The 15,583-nt window shown below is 46.1% G+C and overlaps 2 protein-coding genes across 3 annotated transcripts in view; both read right to left on the bottom strand.

The window, feature by feature from the left end:
- The window catches only part of LOC119181180 (uncharacterized), a 767,515-nt gene that overhangs the window by 485,294 nt on the left and 266,638 nt on the right, over positions 1-15,583 (bottom strand). The window lies entirely within an intron of this gene.
- LOC142774566 (uncharacterized) lies at positions 10,855-13,813 on the bottom strand. Its single transcript, XM_075875012.1, has 2 exons — positions 13,229-13,813; positions 10,855-11,941 (listed from the first exon to the last, which is right to left on the bottom strand). The coding sequence occupies exons 1-2, from the start codon at positions 13,604-13,606 to the stop codon at positions 11,687-11,689; spliced, it is 633 nt and encodes a 210-aa protein (XP_075731127.1). The 5' UTR covers positions 13,607-13,813; the 3' UTR covers positions 10,855-11,686.

The raw sequence follows: 15,583 nt of genomic DNA, 5'->3' as shown, positions 1-15,583 counted from the left end.
GACGAAGTATCTGCACCTCACCCGGTTTAGTATTGCCTCTGTGATTAGCTCACTGTTGTCCAAGTGACAGTGTCGTGTCATGTCATGTCATCGTAAGACGTAACCAGAAGGTCGCATAACAGACGTCTTGATGATGTCAAGTTCAGGCGATTTGTGACGTTCTGGCGGCGGCATCACAATGTGACTCCATCATGTGATGATTTTTTTCATCATGGATGTTGACGCCCCCCTGTGGTTTGCGGCGGTGACGGTAAAATACTTCGTGTTTGAGGTATCTGATGTTTGAGGCTACCCCTTGAGTGTTAGTGGTAAACTATTATTCATGGTTTGAGTGTGCCTGCTGATAGTTCTCATTGTTATCCTCATCTCATTATTGGTCTAGTTACTGGAGTAGGAGGGCCTGGCTTTGCTGTCGCTACCTGTAGTAAGTAGACGTCTTTTTTTTACCACTTCCAGTGCTTCGATACCTATCCGCTGTGCTCTTCTCAATATGTATAACAATATTTCAGTTTTCTGCGTACCCATTTTTAGACCAATAGTTCTACTACTTCGTCCAATAATTTCAAGCTTGTCCCCTGGGATACTTAATAACGGAATGTCATTTGAGCATCGCAGGTTACTAACGTGCTCTTCCTTAACTATTATCCCTAGCTCTACCTAATTTAGGGCCCTAGAACTTCCTGTAAGCCCGCAGAAAGATCATGTCTGCCTGTTTTACGCCCTTTTACATTGGGTTTTCGTCTATTTCCTTATCCAGGACTTGTGCTGGCTGTGGAGCCACTGTAGATTTACAAATATACAATTTATGTTCACAAAATTATCTACGCGTTGCACAATATTAAATAATAATCATTGGGGTTCTAAATTCTTAGCTCAGCATGGTATTATGAGGAGGCCGTGGCGGAGTGCTCTGGAACTGTCTACCATCTGGCGTTCCTTAAACCTGAACCTAGGTACAGAGGCCTCTATCATTTTGCCGTCATGAAAATACGGCCGTCGCCGCCGGAATTCGATTGCGTGACCTACCGGTCAACATTCATGAACCATAACCACTTGCAACAATGGCGAGTTTTCATATTCCGCATGTTGGCCTCGTTAAATAGCAGCAATAAAATCTATGATATAAAGTTTGATTGATTGATTGATTGATTGATTTGTGGGGTTTAACGTCCCAAAACCACTATATGAATATGAGAGACGCCGTAGTGGAGGGCTCCGGAAATTTTGACCACCTGGGGTTCTTTAACGTGCACCCGAATCTGAGTACACGGGCCTACAACATTTCCGCCTCCATCGGAAATGCAGCTACCACAGCCGGGATTTGATCCCGCGACCTGCGGGTGAGCAGCCGAGTACCTTAGCCACTATACCACCGTGAAGGGGCGATATAAAGTTTCTGTACATTTAAAGTGAAAGCTAAATGTTAGTGTCGAAGCACCTCATGGTCTATGTTTGTCGTCATGTCATGTAGTGACAGCATGTAATGTCATTACGGTACATCATAAACGGTACATCATAAACGGCGAGATAGAGAGAGAGCTACGTCGCATAGGAAGGAAGAAGATTACCACTGAGGGGAGATTTGCGACGTCATCAGTCACACGGGTTTTGTCACAAACTCATGAAACAAGTCTATACGATGTCAGCATCTCGTTTCGTCACTTTGTGTCAGTAGAGCTTAACGTCCCAAAACCACCATATGATTATGAGAGACGCTGTAATGGAGGGTACCGGAAATTTCGACCACCTGGCGTTCTTTAGCGTGCACCCGAATCCGAGCACGTGGGACTCAGCATTTTCGCCTCCATCGAAAATGCAAACGCCGCATCTGGGATTGGATCCCGTGACATGCGGGTCAGCAGCCGAGTAGCTTAGCCAATAGACCACCGCGGCGGGGCACGGTGTGTCATGTGGTCACGGTCGATCGTAAAAATGTGTTGCGCTCTACAGAAGTTGGTCCACTCCTCTTACTCGCCACCGGTCAGCTAAAGATGGAGAAGGGAATAGCTAGCCGAACAAATAGCTGACGACGTCAGTTTAAACACCCTTCCACACAAGCCGTATATAGGGAATTGAAACAGAGAATGTAGGGAAGAGAAGGAAGAGAAAAAAAGCGTGCGTTAGAGAGCTGCATCCAACGTAGTAGCCCGAGTATCCAACGCCTAGCCGAAAAGCAAAGCGTTCTCAAGATCTAGGCACTGGGACAATAGGACTCTATTAGCCATAGCCTTCAGATAGGGAATACCCGCGCCCTGCGTGGCCCGTGACTTCCCGCACGCCGGATGCGTAAATAAATGTTTCTCTCTCTCCCTCTCTCCAACGTAGTTGTGGGACGATGTTAGTTGAGTGGAAACACGGTTCTCTCTACGCCCGCTTTCAGGCTTGGCACCAGCGGTGCTTCATCACAAAAATATCTCAAAGCGCTGCATGCTTGCTTCGCCCCTTCCCAGGTTTCACGTTAACCTGTGCTAAAACGCCCTTACCTACAAGCTCCAGTACGTTTTTAAACGAAGGAAGCATCTCGTGCGAGAAAGAGAAACGCAGCCAGAGATAAAGGCAGAGCTTTATTGAACATCTGTATTTTTTTTACAGCAACGCGCACATTCCATTGTCTCTACACTCGAATACACCCACTCACTTTTCACGCCATTTTAGCGCTTTTCAAGTGTAAGCTTTACGAGCGACTCCTTTCAGGCTGAGAACGTTTCCGCATCTGCTCTGTTCACTGAAGACCTATATTTAGAGTGTTTTAGTGAAAAAGAAAGCCAGCACGTCAGACTATTTTACTCGGTGCTTTTAGGAGCGAGTTCTTAAACAACACTTTTTTTATTTTTTATGAACATCACAATGCAAAGGCTGCTGTGGGTAGGACTGGCAATGGCGGTTGTATCGGCGGGTCAGTATTGCGAAGAAGACCGAGCCAACTACTCCGTCTTCTACGACATCGGCGTGGAAGGGGAGGCAACGCTTTTTCCGTGCCTGCAGTGTTTTGCTATGCCCTGTCAGGGAAATGGAGAGCAACTGAAGACGCCCATTACTGGAACAAAGAAGTTCTGCTGCAGAAGGTGTTCCCACATGGCGTGTAAGTAAGCAAGGGGCAATCTAAGTCGGGTGCGTCAATATAGCCGGGCCGCAGTCACACAATATAGTTACCCATAAAGGGTCCGTAAACGACATCGACTTTAAGGGGGAGAGTTTATTTTCTCTCTCGCCTTCGCTGCCCTTTCTACAAGTGATGTCTGCTCATTTCCACCTGTTACTTCATAAAATACGTAGAATGCCAACCCTAAACGTTGAGAATGTCAACGTTATGCGCTTTTCAAATACATGCTGCTATATCCGCGTTTGAATTCGCCAACGCAAAATAAATGAAACGACATCAGTTTATCACGCACGATATATAAACGAGACAAGTCAGAACGGACATGCGACTGCACAGCAAAGCAGGGCAGGCGATAATTCGCAGCAGATACCTCTCGTGTAACGGCCAATAGAGAACTTATATGATACGGACGTAACGGAAACGAACAGATCGCGTCACGAATTGTGCCGCGAGGACTGGAAACGCCGCGAAAGAATCAAACCCTCGTTCTTTGTATTTTTAGAGATTATTTAGGGCCTTTATTTAAGGGCAGGGATTTGAGCAATGATAGACGTGCGAGTTTGTTGAACGGCATGCCATATATCAAACTTGGGGGTGAGCACCATGGCCAGATACAGATAGTAAACACCACGGGCTCTCACTTCAACTCGTCTTCCTTAGGAATGTATGAAATATATGTGCAATAGTCACTCCCAAATTCATTGCGACGACCACATTTGACCAGAACTGACGAACAGCGATTTGTCAAAAATTTAACATTAGCTGGCTAGTCAACCCGGAGGAAGACACCTAATCGCCCCAGAAACGTCGAGCCATGGTTTAGTTTTCAGTTTTAACATTAAAAACTATAGACTAAATGGGGATGAAGCTTTTTTTTGGAGTAATTTTTACCCAATCAGACGATGTTTTTCCATAGTCTGGTTGAATGCATTTGCGGCCCCGATCGTGTTCGTATGCGGCGAACCGACTTGCGCAGACGTTCGAGAGCTGCAGCGCGGCCATAGCAAGGTAAACGCGCGACAGTGATTTCCACGTAGCCCAAAAATAGAGACAAGAATACGTCGTCTAAGTGTTGCCGCAACTAAGTACGACGCATCAGTTTTCCAAACGCAGCTGCCTTCTCGCTGCACGAAACACGATCGCGAAATTCGCACAGCGAACTGTGCGGGAACATGACGCACCATCTTTATCATTCGCTTTCTTAACAAGGAGAGCAAAAAAACGAGAGGGATCCCACTCTCCCTTGAAGCGGTATGAGCCTTGGGACAGGAGAAGAAGAAGCACGAGAACCGGGGGCAGAAAAGAAGCATGAAGTTAGGAATAAAGGCAGATTAAGATGTACGCCAGCTCCATACTGAAGCTATAATGCTGTTCCGTTCTTTTAAGTAGGAACACTACATTATTTTGGCGCAGCCGCGCACGCTCAACCCCAGCGTGCGCCCAAAGCGAGATCTATCCCTAGATGAAACTAGAGACCTTAGCGAGATCACGATGGCAGCGCCCCCATAGATGGGGCCGGCCGAGGAGCGGTGGCTGGCCAGCATAGAGTTTCCTAAAACTAACCAGGGGGGAATCTGTCGCTGCGATCGCTCAGCGACCGTGTAATGATGGGTATAGTGCACATTTTCCAAGTCTTCGTACTTGCGGTTGGCTAATCGTACTTGCGGCTTCGTTTATTGCTGTGTTTCGGTTTTGTTTCGAAAATAAGATTCCATACTTTTGAACTTCGTGAGCCGATTTGGAAAGGTAAGTCTGAAAGAATAATGTGGGGAAGCGCAACCGCTGAACATTTGCTGATTTTTTTTTCGTCAGAAAACAGCTCCAAGCCACACAAACACACACGAAGCCACAAGCAGGCCAGAGGTACAAAGATTAGACAAATGTGTGAACCACCCATCATTCCCACGCTCGCTGAATCGCCGTGCGTTGCAGCTCCCATAGACACAAGCGCCAGAGTTTTCTCTAGTGTATATTAGGAAACCCTATGCTCGCCAATTGGTTCTTTATTCAATGGGCTCGCTACTACAGTATATTGAGCCGCCGCTCCTCAGCCGGGCGTTGCCGCTTAGAAACGTTTGACTACCCCTCCCCTTTATATCTGCTGCGTTTTGGTGCATAAATCCTTGCGTTGGTGTAAGGTTGACCATGCAGCTGACTTTAGCAACAACACTTAAATTTCCCAGCGCTCGTGCATAGTTTTTAGAAAGACGCCCTACGAGGAATGCGGAACTAACAAAGCTACGTTCGTTGGCACAAAGATTTGCGACGTATTCGCAGCCCGAAGCTAAGAGCTTATGGTAACGCGGTGCTTAGGTTCACAATTACGAGACACGTATCTACATCCTTTTTACGGGTCATTACTGCAGTAATTCAGTTCAAGAGAGCCATAAAACAGAAAGAGTGCTGATGGCAGGACGCAGTGACGACTTCGAGATAGACGTCGCACGAAATCTTCAATCAAGAACTAAAGTTACATGGCATATGATGTTCTTATCACGGTCGAAAAGAACGAAAAGAACTTCGGAAGCACCTGCTTAGTACGCAAGTTTTAGTGCATGCTTGTCTCATTTCTTCTTTATGGTCCGTCCTGGTTTGCACTAAGTTCCACCTTAAGAAAAAAAAAGGCTGTCACATGAAGTCGAGTTGTTGGCACATGGTGAGAGAAAACGCACGCGACGTGAGACTACGATAACTACGGTTTGCGAACCATAGCAATCGGCCGCGAGCCGGTAATGGCGCACTCTATGGTGTAGATGTTGATATTGTCTCGTGATTGTGACGTCGACGAAGGCAGCAGACCGGATTTCGATGATGAAACTGTTTCTTTGGCCGGACTTGTAGTCGGTAAGTGGGAAGTCAGATTACATCGATACATCACTGGCACTGATAACGTCGTACAGAGCGCCGGCCGTCGATCAACTGCAAGCGGCGAGGCGCGTCAGAATTTAAACATGTGCCGTCGAATATTGCAGTCTTATCACTGGTCGTCGCGCATGTTCTAGAATAAACTCGAGAGTTCGCGTCTAGCACGCACTCTTAACAGAACGATCTACAATAATCGCGAACCTTCTCGAACAATCAGTCGCAGTTTGCGCTTAACATTCCTAGGAAACTTTGTGGGCGAAAATTGAACGAAATAAAAGTAAAAATAAACGCGTTGGCAATATGGTGGTGCCATCTAGCCAACCAGCCTGCAAACACACACTTCTGCGCACACTAACCCCCGTATTCACAAACGCTCCTCGACTCGACTTTCACCTTTCACTTGACAGAGTTGAGCACTGCGCCGCTGCTCGGCTGAAAATGACGCTGCGCTGCATGAAAATCGTACCGAATTATTGCTGATATGCAGTGACTTGCCGCGCCTAGAGAGAACGCTTCCATCGGCTTTTTCAAACAAAGGTGAAGCGTTGAGTGAAGGGACGTTCCAGAATACGGGGGTAAATGACATAAATAACGGTTATCTTTCATAAAAAGTATTTAGAGTTCCCCTAAAACAATGGTTGCAAGTTTTTAATTGTACAAATGTGCCTTTGCGATTTATAGTAGGAGTATTGTGAACATCATATAACGCTAAGTCTGGCGCTTGTTCAAAAGTGTTGTAATGGTAACAATTACAACTTGCCAAGACGTTGGTGCTTTTGTAATTATCAATTTACAGGCCCAGCTTTTCCTGTAGAGTCAGTATGTAAACTCCATATACCTAGGAAGCCTGTAATGCCTCCATGATCTGTTTCTTCGGGATATAAGTGAACTCTCTCTCATTTTAATTCATGTAATTTAGCATGGAAGGAGACTAAGATAAGTACCAAGTGTCACACAATGTGAATTACGCAACTAGTGGGTTGTTTAAAGCTGCCAAGCCAGTACAAATGGCTCAGCCAATATTCTTCATCGAAATCAGTCACCACATCAATAAAGTGCACACGATGCCTCGCAGATAAGTAGCGACTTCCTCGCTTTTCCGCATGGCGTAATGGGTGTTTGCTAATAAAATAAAAATTACGATTTGTGATGTAGTAGGTGCCTTGCAAGTGCACATGTATCAGTAGCCCCAAGAATGCTTAAAGCGGGCTCTAGAATGGTCACTTTTCATGTTTTTTGCTGTGATTTCGCTTCACTTCCCACGCAGGCCTGCCGTGCTTTGAACCTCGACAAATTTGCGCCATGTGATCATTGTCACAGTGAATGTAACGATTTTGGTTTTATAACACCTTCCCGTCCACGCGACGAAGAATGACTATCCTTCCCATATATTTTTTTTTTCGATTACTTCGCAGTAGCCGGCACTCCGTGCAATCTTCAGCGAAACGAGTCGGCCGTCGTATGCCATAATGGCGACATCTGCAGCGTCAACAAGAAGGTCTGCGTCAAAGAATGTCCCCTGCCATCCGTGCCATAATGCAACTACATCTCCCGGCTGCTGATCTCCAGGTTCTGTTTCGCGAAAAATGCGTGCTCGTGAATGTTGCTGCGCATTCTGAAATCAGGTGGAACTAAGCAGGGTTAATGTATGTCCGCATTTATTTCCTTTCAGAAGTTTTTTTTTTAACGAGGAAGTTTGATTCAACGCCAAATAATTCTAGCCTTGTATATTTTCTTTTTTTATTCTTTATTTTGTGAATTTTAGATTGGGCAAAGCGCGGGGAGTGGTTCACTTCCTGTGCCTGTCCGTGGCGCTTGCCTCAACTCACATTTGTCACATGCTCAGCTATGTCGTAAGTAGCCTCGGTTATTTCGCACAGCGGCTATGCTAAGTATGAACGCTGGAAAGATATCTGATGACTCGTGCATTGAACGTATGGTGCAGTACGCCAGGCTGAGCAGTCGACCAAGTATTACCCAAAGATGGCTAAACTGTGGCATCGATGATTTGATTGATTGATATGTGGGATTTAACGTTTTAAAACCACCATATGGTTATGAGAGACACCGTAGTGGAGGGCTCCGGAAATTTCGACCACCTGGGGTTCTTTAACGTGCACCAAAATCTGAGCACACGGGCCTACAGCATTTTCGCCTCCATTGAAAATCGAGCCGCCGCAGCCGGGATTCAATCCCGCGACCCGCGGGTCATCATCCGAGTACCTTACCCACTTGACCAGTGTGGCGGGGTAAACTGTCGCATAGCACGTTTTCCGCGGTCAAAGCCTCCAAGACTAATTGCGAATAGAGAGAGAGAGTGAAATGAGGGAAAGGCAGGCAGGTTAGGCAGAAATTGGGGCATCCGGTTCGCTATCCTGCACTAAGAAAAAGGGGAATGGGGAAGAAAGATGAGAAAGAAAGCAAAGAGCCGAATAGACGCGCGAAAAAGAAAGCGGTGGTGCTATTGCCTGTTCAATAGACCACTACCACGCAAATATTTCAATAAGGCCTTCACTGATTTTCCTTAGAGCATTGACTGTTTTGACAAGGGCCTGTCATCAAGGCGGGCTAACGCAGCAGGTAGCGGCTGTCTTTGCACGCTGTAGCGAGGGCAGTGATAGAGAACGTGCTCTATCGTTTCATAGCTGCCGCAATGATCGCAAGCAGCCCTGTCTTCCATGCTGATTCGGAAGGCGAAACCTTTGGAGAAAGCAATAGTAGCGCTGTGCACTTGGTAAGTTTCACGAGGCGAAGTTTGTTTGTTTGTTTGTTTGTTTGTTTGTAGTCCCCTCAACTATGGCACATACTCACTCTGGAGGATGAATTGGCCCAGAAAACGAATTGCAGCCTATGGATGATAACTACACTAGTATTCACCAACTTATTACTAAAAATTTAAAACGAAAAAATATACAAATTGGAGAAAAGACAGGAAAAAAGCGTCGTCTTTCCGACTTCTTCATCCACTTGGCTTAGTACCACACCCACAACGCATGGAGACTCATCACACGACAGCCTTATGAGGCATGTCACATCATATCAACAATAACTATTCTATACAATGATAAAGTATAGATGCAATTAGTCGTAATTATAATGTAAACGTGAAGAAAAAATAAACGGATGAAAAGACAACCTGCTGTTGGCAGGGACCGAACCTATGACATTCCAACAATTGTTCCGAGGCTCTACCAACAGAGCTACACAGACGGTCCTCCGTTCATCCCCTTTATGGTGTATATATGTGAACTTAAACCCAAGAGGGTTAATCAGTGCCACTACTAAGCATGACGGTAAGTGTCCAACACTCTGCCTGTCGGCATTACGTAGCACGTGATCGTATTATGATCCGGCAGCTCCCGAATTATCGCTCGCATACTGCCTGAAGACATCGTCTGCCTGAAGGAGAATTCCGCTATGAATGAAAGTAAAACTTCGATATATAGATAATTTTGATATGCTTAAGTTTGGTGTAGCTAGGTAGCATGCTTATTGCGACGCTGTCCTTCGTGGTAGCTATAGGTTGTACATAGCTATGTCAAGGGTAAACTTGTGAAATAACTTGTTGTTGGGCTAGTTGGTAAACATTTTTAAAAGTTATTTCGAGCACGAACACACGACACAATCACTCACACACGCACACACCCAGGCATCAACCACACACAGCGCAAGAGGTTAAACTTGGTGTGGCTAGGTTGAACTTGGTATTAGCTAGTTTTGGCAGGGGCTACGCCTAGGTGGTTGTTTTGGTAATGCCACCGAACAATTTTTAAGGCACATACCCGTTTATGGCGACAGTTTGCAGATGAGCCGCAGCGCACTCGTACAGTCTACACCGCTTCTGGGGTAAAACTCCTTAAGCCGTGGTTCTGTACATGCATGTCTCTCTTGATAAGTGACGGCCTAGTTCTGACTAACTCAGCAGGTGAGGACGAAAAAATGAATAAATAATAATTATTTCATTAATCAATGAAATAATATTATATGAATAACTAAAAATTATTATCAATCCATATATTATTTATTATATTATCTATGCATAAATTATTATTATGTTATAAATGCATAAATTAATTATTAATTTATCAATGAATGGATGGATGGATGGATGGATGAATGGCGGACGGACGGACGGACGGACGGACGGACAGACAGACAGACAGACAGACACAGACGGACGGAGAGACAGATTGACATTCTTTATTGGGTCCTGAGAAATATTACTTTTTTATAACAGTGCCGCGGGCCACCCTCGTTTTATGAGGATAGGAGAACGTTTTATTTGATGAGTGGTGAGTAGAGGGACTAAACCGACCCATGTGGCACACACATGTTTATGATGATGATAGTTTTCACATGGGCCATCTCACATACACGCCAGCCGCACTAATTGTGGCTAACTTAAAGAGCTTACAATAAAAAAAGATGCATGGAGAGCTTCTCGGGGAGAGCGTTGTATGAACTAGATTGGCAAAATGCATCGAATATGATGAAATCTTTTCTGTATTCTCAGCGCATTGCTATGAGTATGACATCGACAGTTATGTGCAAAAGTACGATGCTAAAGGCACAATGAAGTGAGCATCGATTTCGGGTTTTTCAATCGGAGCACAAACCGGCAGGAGTACTTTAGTATAGGCCAATACGCCGATCTGCAAACTTTGAATGAACGAACAATTCGTATTCCACAACAAACGTTCTTTCTGGCCTCTTAATAGCATCTCACTGAAGCCAATGAGTGGGCCGGATAACCTCAACCGCCACTGCTCTGGTCTGCGATGCGTCAAAACAATACTGCGGTCGGTAAAGGGGCGTCGATGAGCCACTTCCTACAAGACTGGGAATCAAAGAGCGGGAAAATGAAACACAAGAAAACAGAATGTACGCACTTTGTTGAAAGTTTCTATCAATGTAATGATGGAAATTTATTATGGTGTAGGTGTATAAAGAATAAACACAATAATCCGGTAGCATAGCACGTAAGGTCTCACGCTTCTAGCGTTCAGGTCATGGGTTCAATTTTCGTTCCCAATGCCTACATGTAAATGAAGGCGACATGCACAGAACACCCACTCATAATCAGAGTTTAATTAAGTTAATCTGGAAGTTCTCACTACGGCGCGCCACATTGTCATATGATTTAGGCCAAAATTTTATCACAATTGTTGATAATCCCACATTTGATAGTCAGCGTTTCGTCGCGTTTTTCCTTCATTCCGTTTTTTCGTGCTATTACTCTTAAACGCTTTCTAAAAAAAAAGTGGGTATGCTCCTCCGTTTGGTGAATCTTCCCGCGTAAACAACTTTTCAAACAGACACGTTAACTCTTTGAAGTCCCACAACTTACCGACGACACTATATTGATCCCCTAAGCGAGTTCACGTGCAACGTAGGCATGTATATGTTGGAAGTCCGGACTAACCAGAAGAAGTCAAAGGACTCCTGCCTCTTTAAAGAGTGTGATGTGTCACAGACAAAACAAATATGAAGAGGAACTGATGGGAGCCAATTTTACAATTTCTTTTTAGCTTTCCTGATCTCTAACATGCCTCTGTGTCTGAGAGGACGTCAACGATGGCTCTTGTTCTGAAAGATGTGGACCTTGATCAGCCTCGTGCACAATCCAGCGCCGCGGACTCCGATGTGTACGAGTCTGCCGGAGACTCGACTGATCGGCCGCGTCAACTGGTGCGTTTGCAGCCAACAGCCGTAGTCACGTTAGCGGCGGGCACACGGGGCGCCGCAGCAAGGGCAGCAGCGGCCGCCGGCGCCACCTTTTCGGGCTACGGACACCGTCTCGTCCACCACGCGAGTCTCGACTCGCATCTCAGTCTCGTCCTCACCGCCTCGTCGTCCAGCGCGGCGGCGTTCGATGAGCTCGGCGAGGCACTCGACGCAATGCTCGGCTGCTACCGGCTCGGGTCGTGACGAAGGTGGGTAGTAGTCGCTCGAATTCTCGCACTCCTGCACGACCTGCATCACGTGCGAAGTACTTTAGGAATAGAGTCCTACGGTGAGGGGTGGTACGCCTTCATGGAGATTGAGATGATGGCGGAGACAGGCCACACACCGCGACGATCATACCCGATAATTAGTGGCGCAAGGCATCGCGACGGCCAAAAAACGCCAAAGAAGGAGTTTGTGTTCAATTATTCTGTGAAGTGACTGCGTAAAGGCCTGGAACCCCACCCAGAACAAGCGCACAATCCATGTAAGCCTAATAATATCATGGTGGTGAACTGAAGCGTGCTCAGTGAATTAAAATGGTACCGCGACTAAAATATACCAAAAAGCGAAACAATACTACGACACGAAATCGTAGCAAGCCCCGAGAGCGCTTTACAGAAATGTGGTTCTCCCATCATCCTCTTTAGAAAGATGTGCTAGAAATCCCAAGTGCAAATTACTTTCAACGTTGAAAAGTAAAGGAGTTTAAGGGCCTGTTTTCTTTCTTAGGCAAAATATGAATTAGAAATAACAGACAATGCCAAGGAAAGTATAGGGAATGTTGCTAGAAGTAATTGTAAATGTGAGACAGAAAGCGGACGATGAGAGAGCTTGTTGCCGGCAGGGGTCGGAACCTTGCGAATTTGAATAACGCGTCTGACGCCCTACCAACTGAACTACAGCGGTGGTTATCCGTACGCCCGCTTTATAGTATATGTATATGCATCGAAACGAGGGAGTGTCAGCGCCGCCAATAGCAGCACCGATTGACTGATGCTAAAAAGACAATTTGCGTACAGACTACTTCAGTTTTCGCTCCAGAAAACGCATAGTAGTTTACATTAAAAGACTACTGTAGGTTAACAGTACCGACCCCCCTTGATAGACTAGCGTCGTGCACGAGCAATGTTTGGCCATACACTTGACATTAGGGAGCGATCACTACGAAAGCCACCTCCCCCATTCGATACGTCTTCGATTCGGTCTATTATTTCGCTATTCACACACCCGTTAAATGTATGCATAAATGAAAGCGAAGTACAGACGTGTTGCTCACAGTGGCCTATCTTTGGTTTACGGCTTTCAGGAGCTAATAAGAGAAAGCGTTCTTAGTGTGTCACACTAAGGATTATAGGCTGTCATCGCCAAAAACACGCATGCGCGTAAGCTTTCACGAAAAAAAAGATAAACAACAGGTCTGACTTCGTAAAGATATGGGGCTGACTTGGCGCTCCACTTAATGATCAAAGAAGGGGTTGTCTCCTCTTTCCATTTTCCCTTGTGCACCCACCTATGGCCTCAAAGGCATCTGACCTGAATGGTCGGTGATCCCTTGCGGACATCCCCTTGCTTGGAGCGTCCGGACGCAGCGCTACCAGACTTCTGGGCCTTGGGTGGTGGATTGACCTCTTCCAGGATTATGGTGGTTTTCTTCGGCACGACGCGCAGTACTTGCGGCTGGTCCGTGTTCTCCATGGACAGGGTAGTCCGGCAACTGGAGCCGGCGCTGCCCATGCAGGACATCCGGGTGGTTTCGGTACCGCCGTTGGGCATTTGGTACACCGTGCCACGCGACTGCGACGTACTTTGACCACACGAGACGGTGATGTTGGTTCCGGATCCCTGAAGCTGCTGGCCGTCCATGTAGACGACCGTCTTCTCTCCTTTTCGCTTGACGCGCGTCTTGCTCATGATGCCGCTTGTTCTAGGTCAGGGTTCGGTCTCGGAGCACCGAGGGGCAGCTGTGGACCAGCTGAGCGTCGTCGGCGAAGCACTCCGCAGGCTCTCTTTGACCGTGTAGTGAGCCGCGGCTGCTGGCCCTACGCTGTCGATGGGTGTTCAAAGTGCCCCGAATGACGGCTGGTCAGCACCATTCGAGCGGCGCGCACGTGGCCAGGCCTCTTCCATTTCCTCTTCTAACGACCTTTGACAGCTTGAGTGACCCTTGGTTTTTGGCTCTTACCCACTACGGGTTATCATTATAACGTTAAATTTAGGATTGAGGCGAATGGGCTGCTACACTCTGTAGCAGCCCATTCCATAGGGGATCCCATAGGGGATCGTCTTATAAACAATGGGCATTTGTTTGACCTAGAAGACTTGCGTACACACGTCCGTCTTTCTTCATGTTGAAACGTACAAGATACAAAAGGTCGCCGCTAATCACTCTCTAATGGCGGACAAGCTGGACGCTGCATTTGCATGGTACCTGGACCCTGTGGCCCGCTCGTGCTATAACGGCAAGCGCACCTTAACGGCACGGCATCATAAAATTTCGACCGTCACCACCTGCGGGAGAAATGTGCACTCTGTCCAGCAAGCTGCACCAGCGAAGCCTTTATGCCTCGAAAAAAAAAAAACATGGCCGTACTGCCAAAAGCAATTGTCGTCCACTTGGAATATGTCAAGTAGCCACTGTCAGCTGTCTAACTAAGAACAGAACGAATGCTTTCATTTGCCCTAGAAATATATAATTCAACCATAACCGCACAGTATTGGAATCATCTGGTACTGTTTCTGAGAGTCACACTAAAATAATCGATGTTGTATGCTTATGGGGTGGCGATGGGTGCTTGAGAAATCTCGGAACACTTCTCGACGGTGGAATATCGACGATGAATTTGCCTAGGCTCGAAGAAGGAATGACAGAAACTGATACGCAAGAAGCCAATCAATGAGCTAGCACTGAGAGGGAAAGTACAGGAATTTGGAGTCTCGTTTCAGAACAGGTACTCGGCTCTTATTGAGGAAGCCAGCCTTAGCGTGGATACAATGAATAATAATCTGACGAGTATCATTACGGAGTGTGCAGTGGAAGTTGGAGGCACGGTAGTTAGACTGAACACTGGCAAGCTTTCCCAGAAAACGAAGAATCTCATTAAAAAGCGTCAAATCATGAAAGTCTCAAGTACAACAGACAAAATAGAACTGGCAGAGCTTTCGAAGTTGATTAATAAGCGTAAGGTATCCGATGTAAGAAGGTATAACATGGAGTGAATCGAACACGCTCTGAACACGCTCTGAAAAATTATTCTTAGGGTTCGTTTTTCTTATTTGCATTGGACTAATAGGCCTAGTTTTCTCTTAAATACACAGCAAATCTGTGACTTTGTCATGGCCACAATAAATGAGTCACATAAACCATCTTCCCCGGCGCGACGCACAGATCATGTAACTTACATGAATTATAAGTGCACCAGAAGGTATTTAGTTTCGCCAGGAAAGACTCGCAAAGTCTGCAAAATAAAAGGACATCCTGAAGGAGTGTGCTTAGCTAAGCAACATCCGCCTACCCAACAGCCACATGACATATATATGCATGTCATCGAGACTAGTTAGGAAGAAATTCCTTAGTTCATTTGGGTTTCCGTGAATGACGTTCCACTGCAGTACAAAGTCGGCTGGGAAGTGAAAGTACTGCCGTCCCAAGCGCTTTTTCAGGAGCACCCTTTTGACTAAAAAAACAAAAAAACAAACCGGACGGCCATCCCACAGGTTTAAGAAATAATTCTTCGAATTTAACCGACCGACTCAAAGCTACTCCGCAATAGATGAGTCACACATACGTACAGTTACAGTATGTCATACCTTCGCAGCCTACACCTCTATTGTGCTACCCTGCTATGCTCGCATGGGAAGTCCTAAAATTTCTCGATGCCGCACAACGCC

Source organism: Rhipicephalus microplus, chromosome 10, assembly GCF_043290135.1.
Source record: "Rhipicephalus microplus isolate Deutch F79 chromosome 10, USDA_Rmic, whole genome shotgun sequence".
In the NCBI taxonomy this organism is placed as follows: Eukaryota; Metazoa; Arthropoda; class Arachnida; order Ixodida; family Ixodidae; genus Rhipicephalus; species Rhipicephalus microplus.
The sequence above is the reverse complement of the archived record's forward strand: the minus strand, read 5'-3'. Positions and strand labels throughout refer to the sequence as shown.

What these genes read in the sequence shown, in the direction of transcription:
- LOC142774566 (XM_075875012.1), bottom strand. Translation starts at nt 13,606, where the DNA reads ATGAGCAAGACGCGCGTCAAGCGAAAAGGAGAGAAGACGGTCGTCTAC. An exon ending in AGGGATCACCGACCATTCAG is followed by an intron (nt 11,942 to 13,228) that starts GTCAGATGCCTT and finishes CACGTGATGCAG; the next exon opens with GTCGTGCAGGAGTGCGAGAA.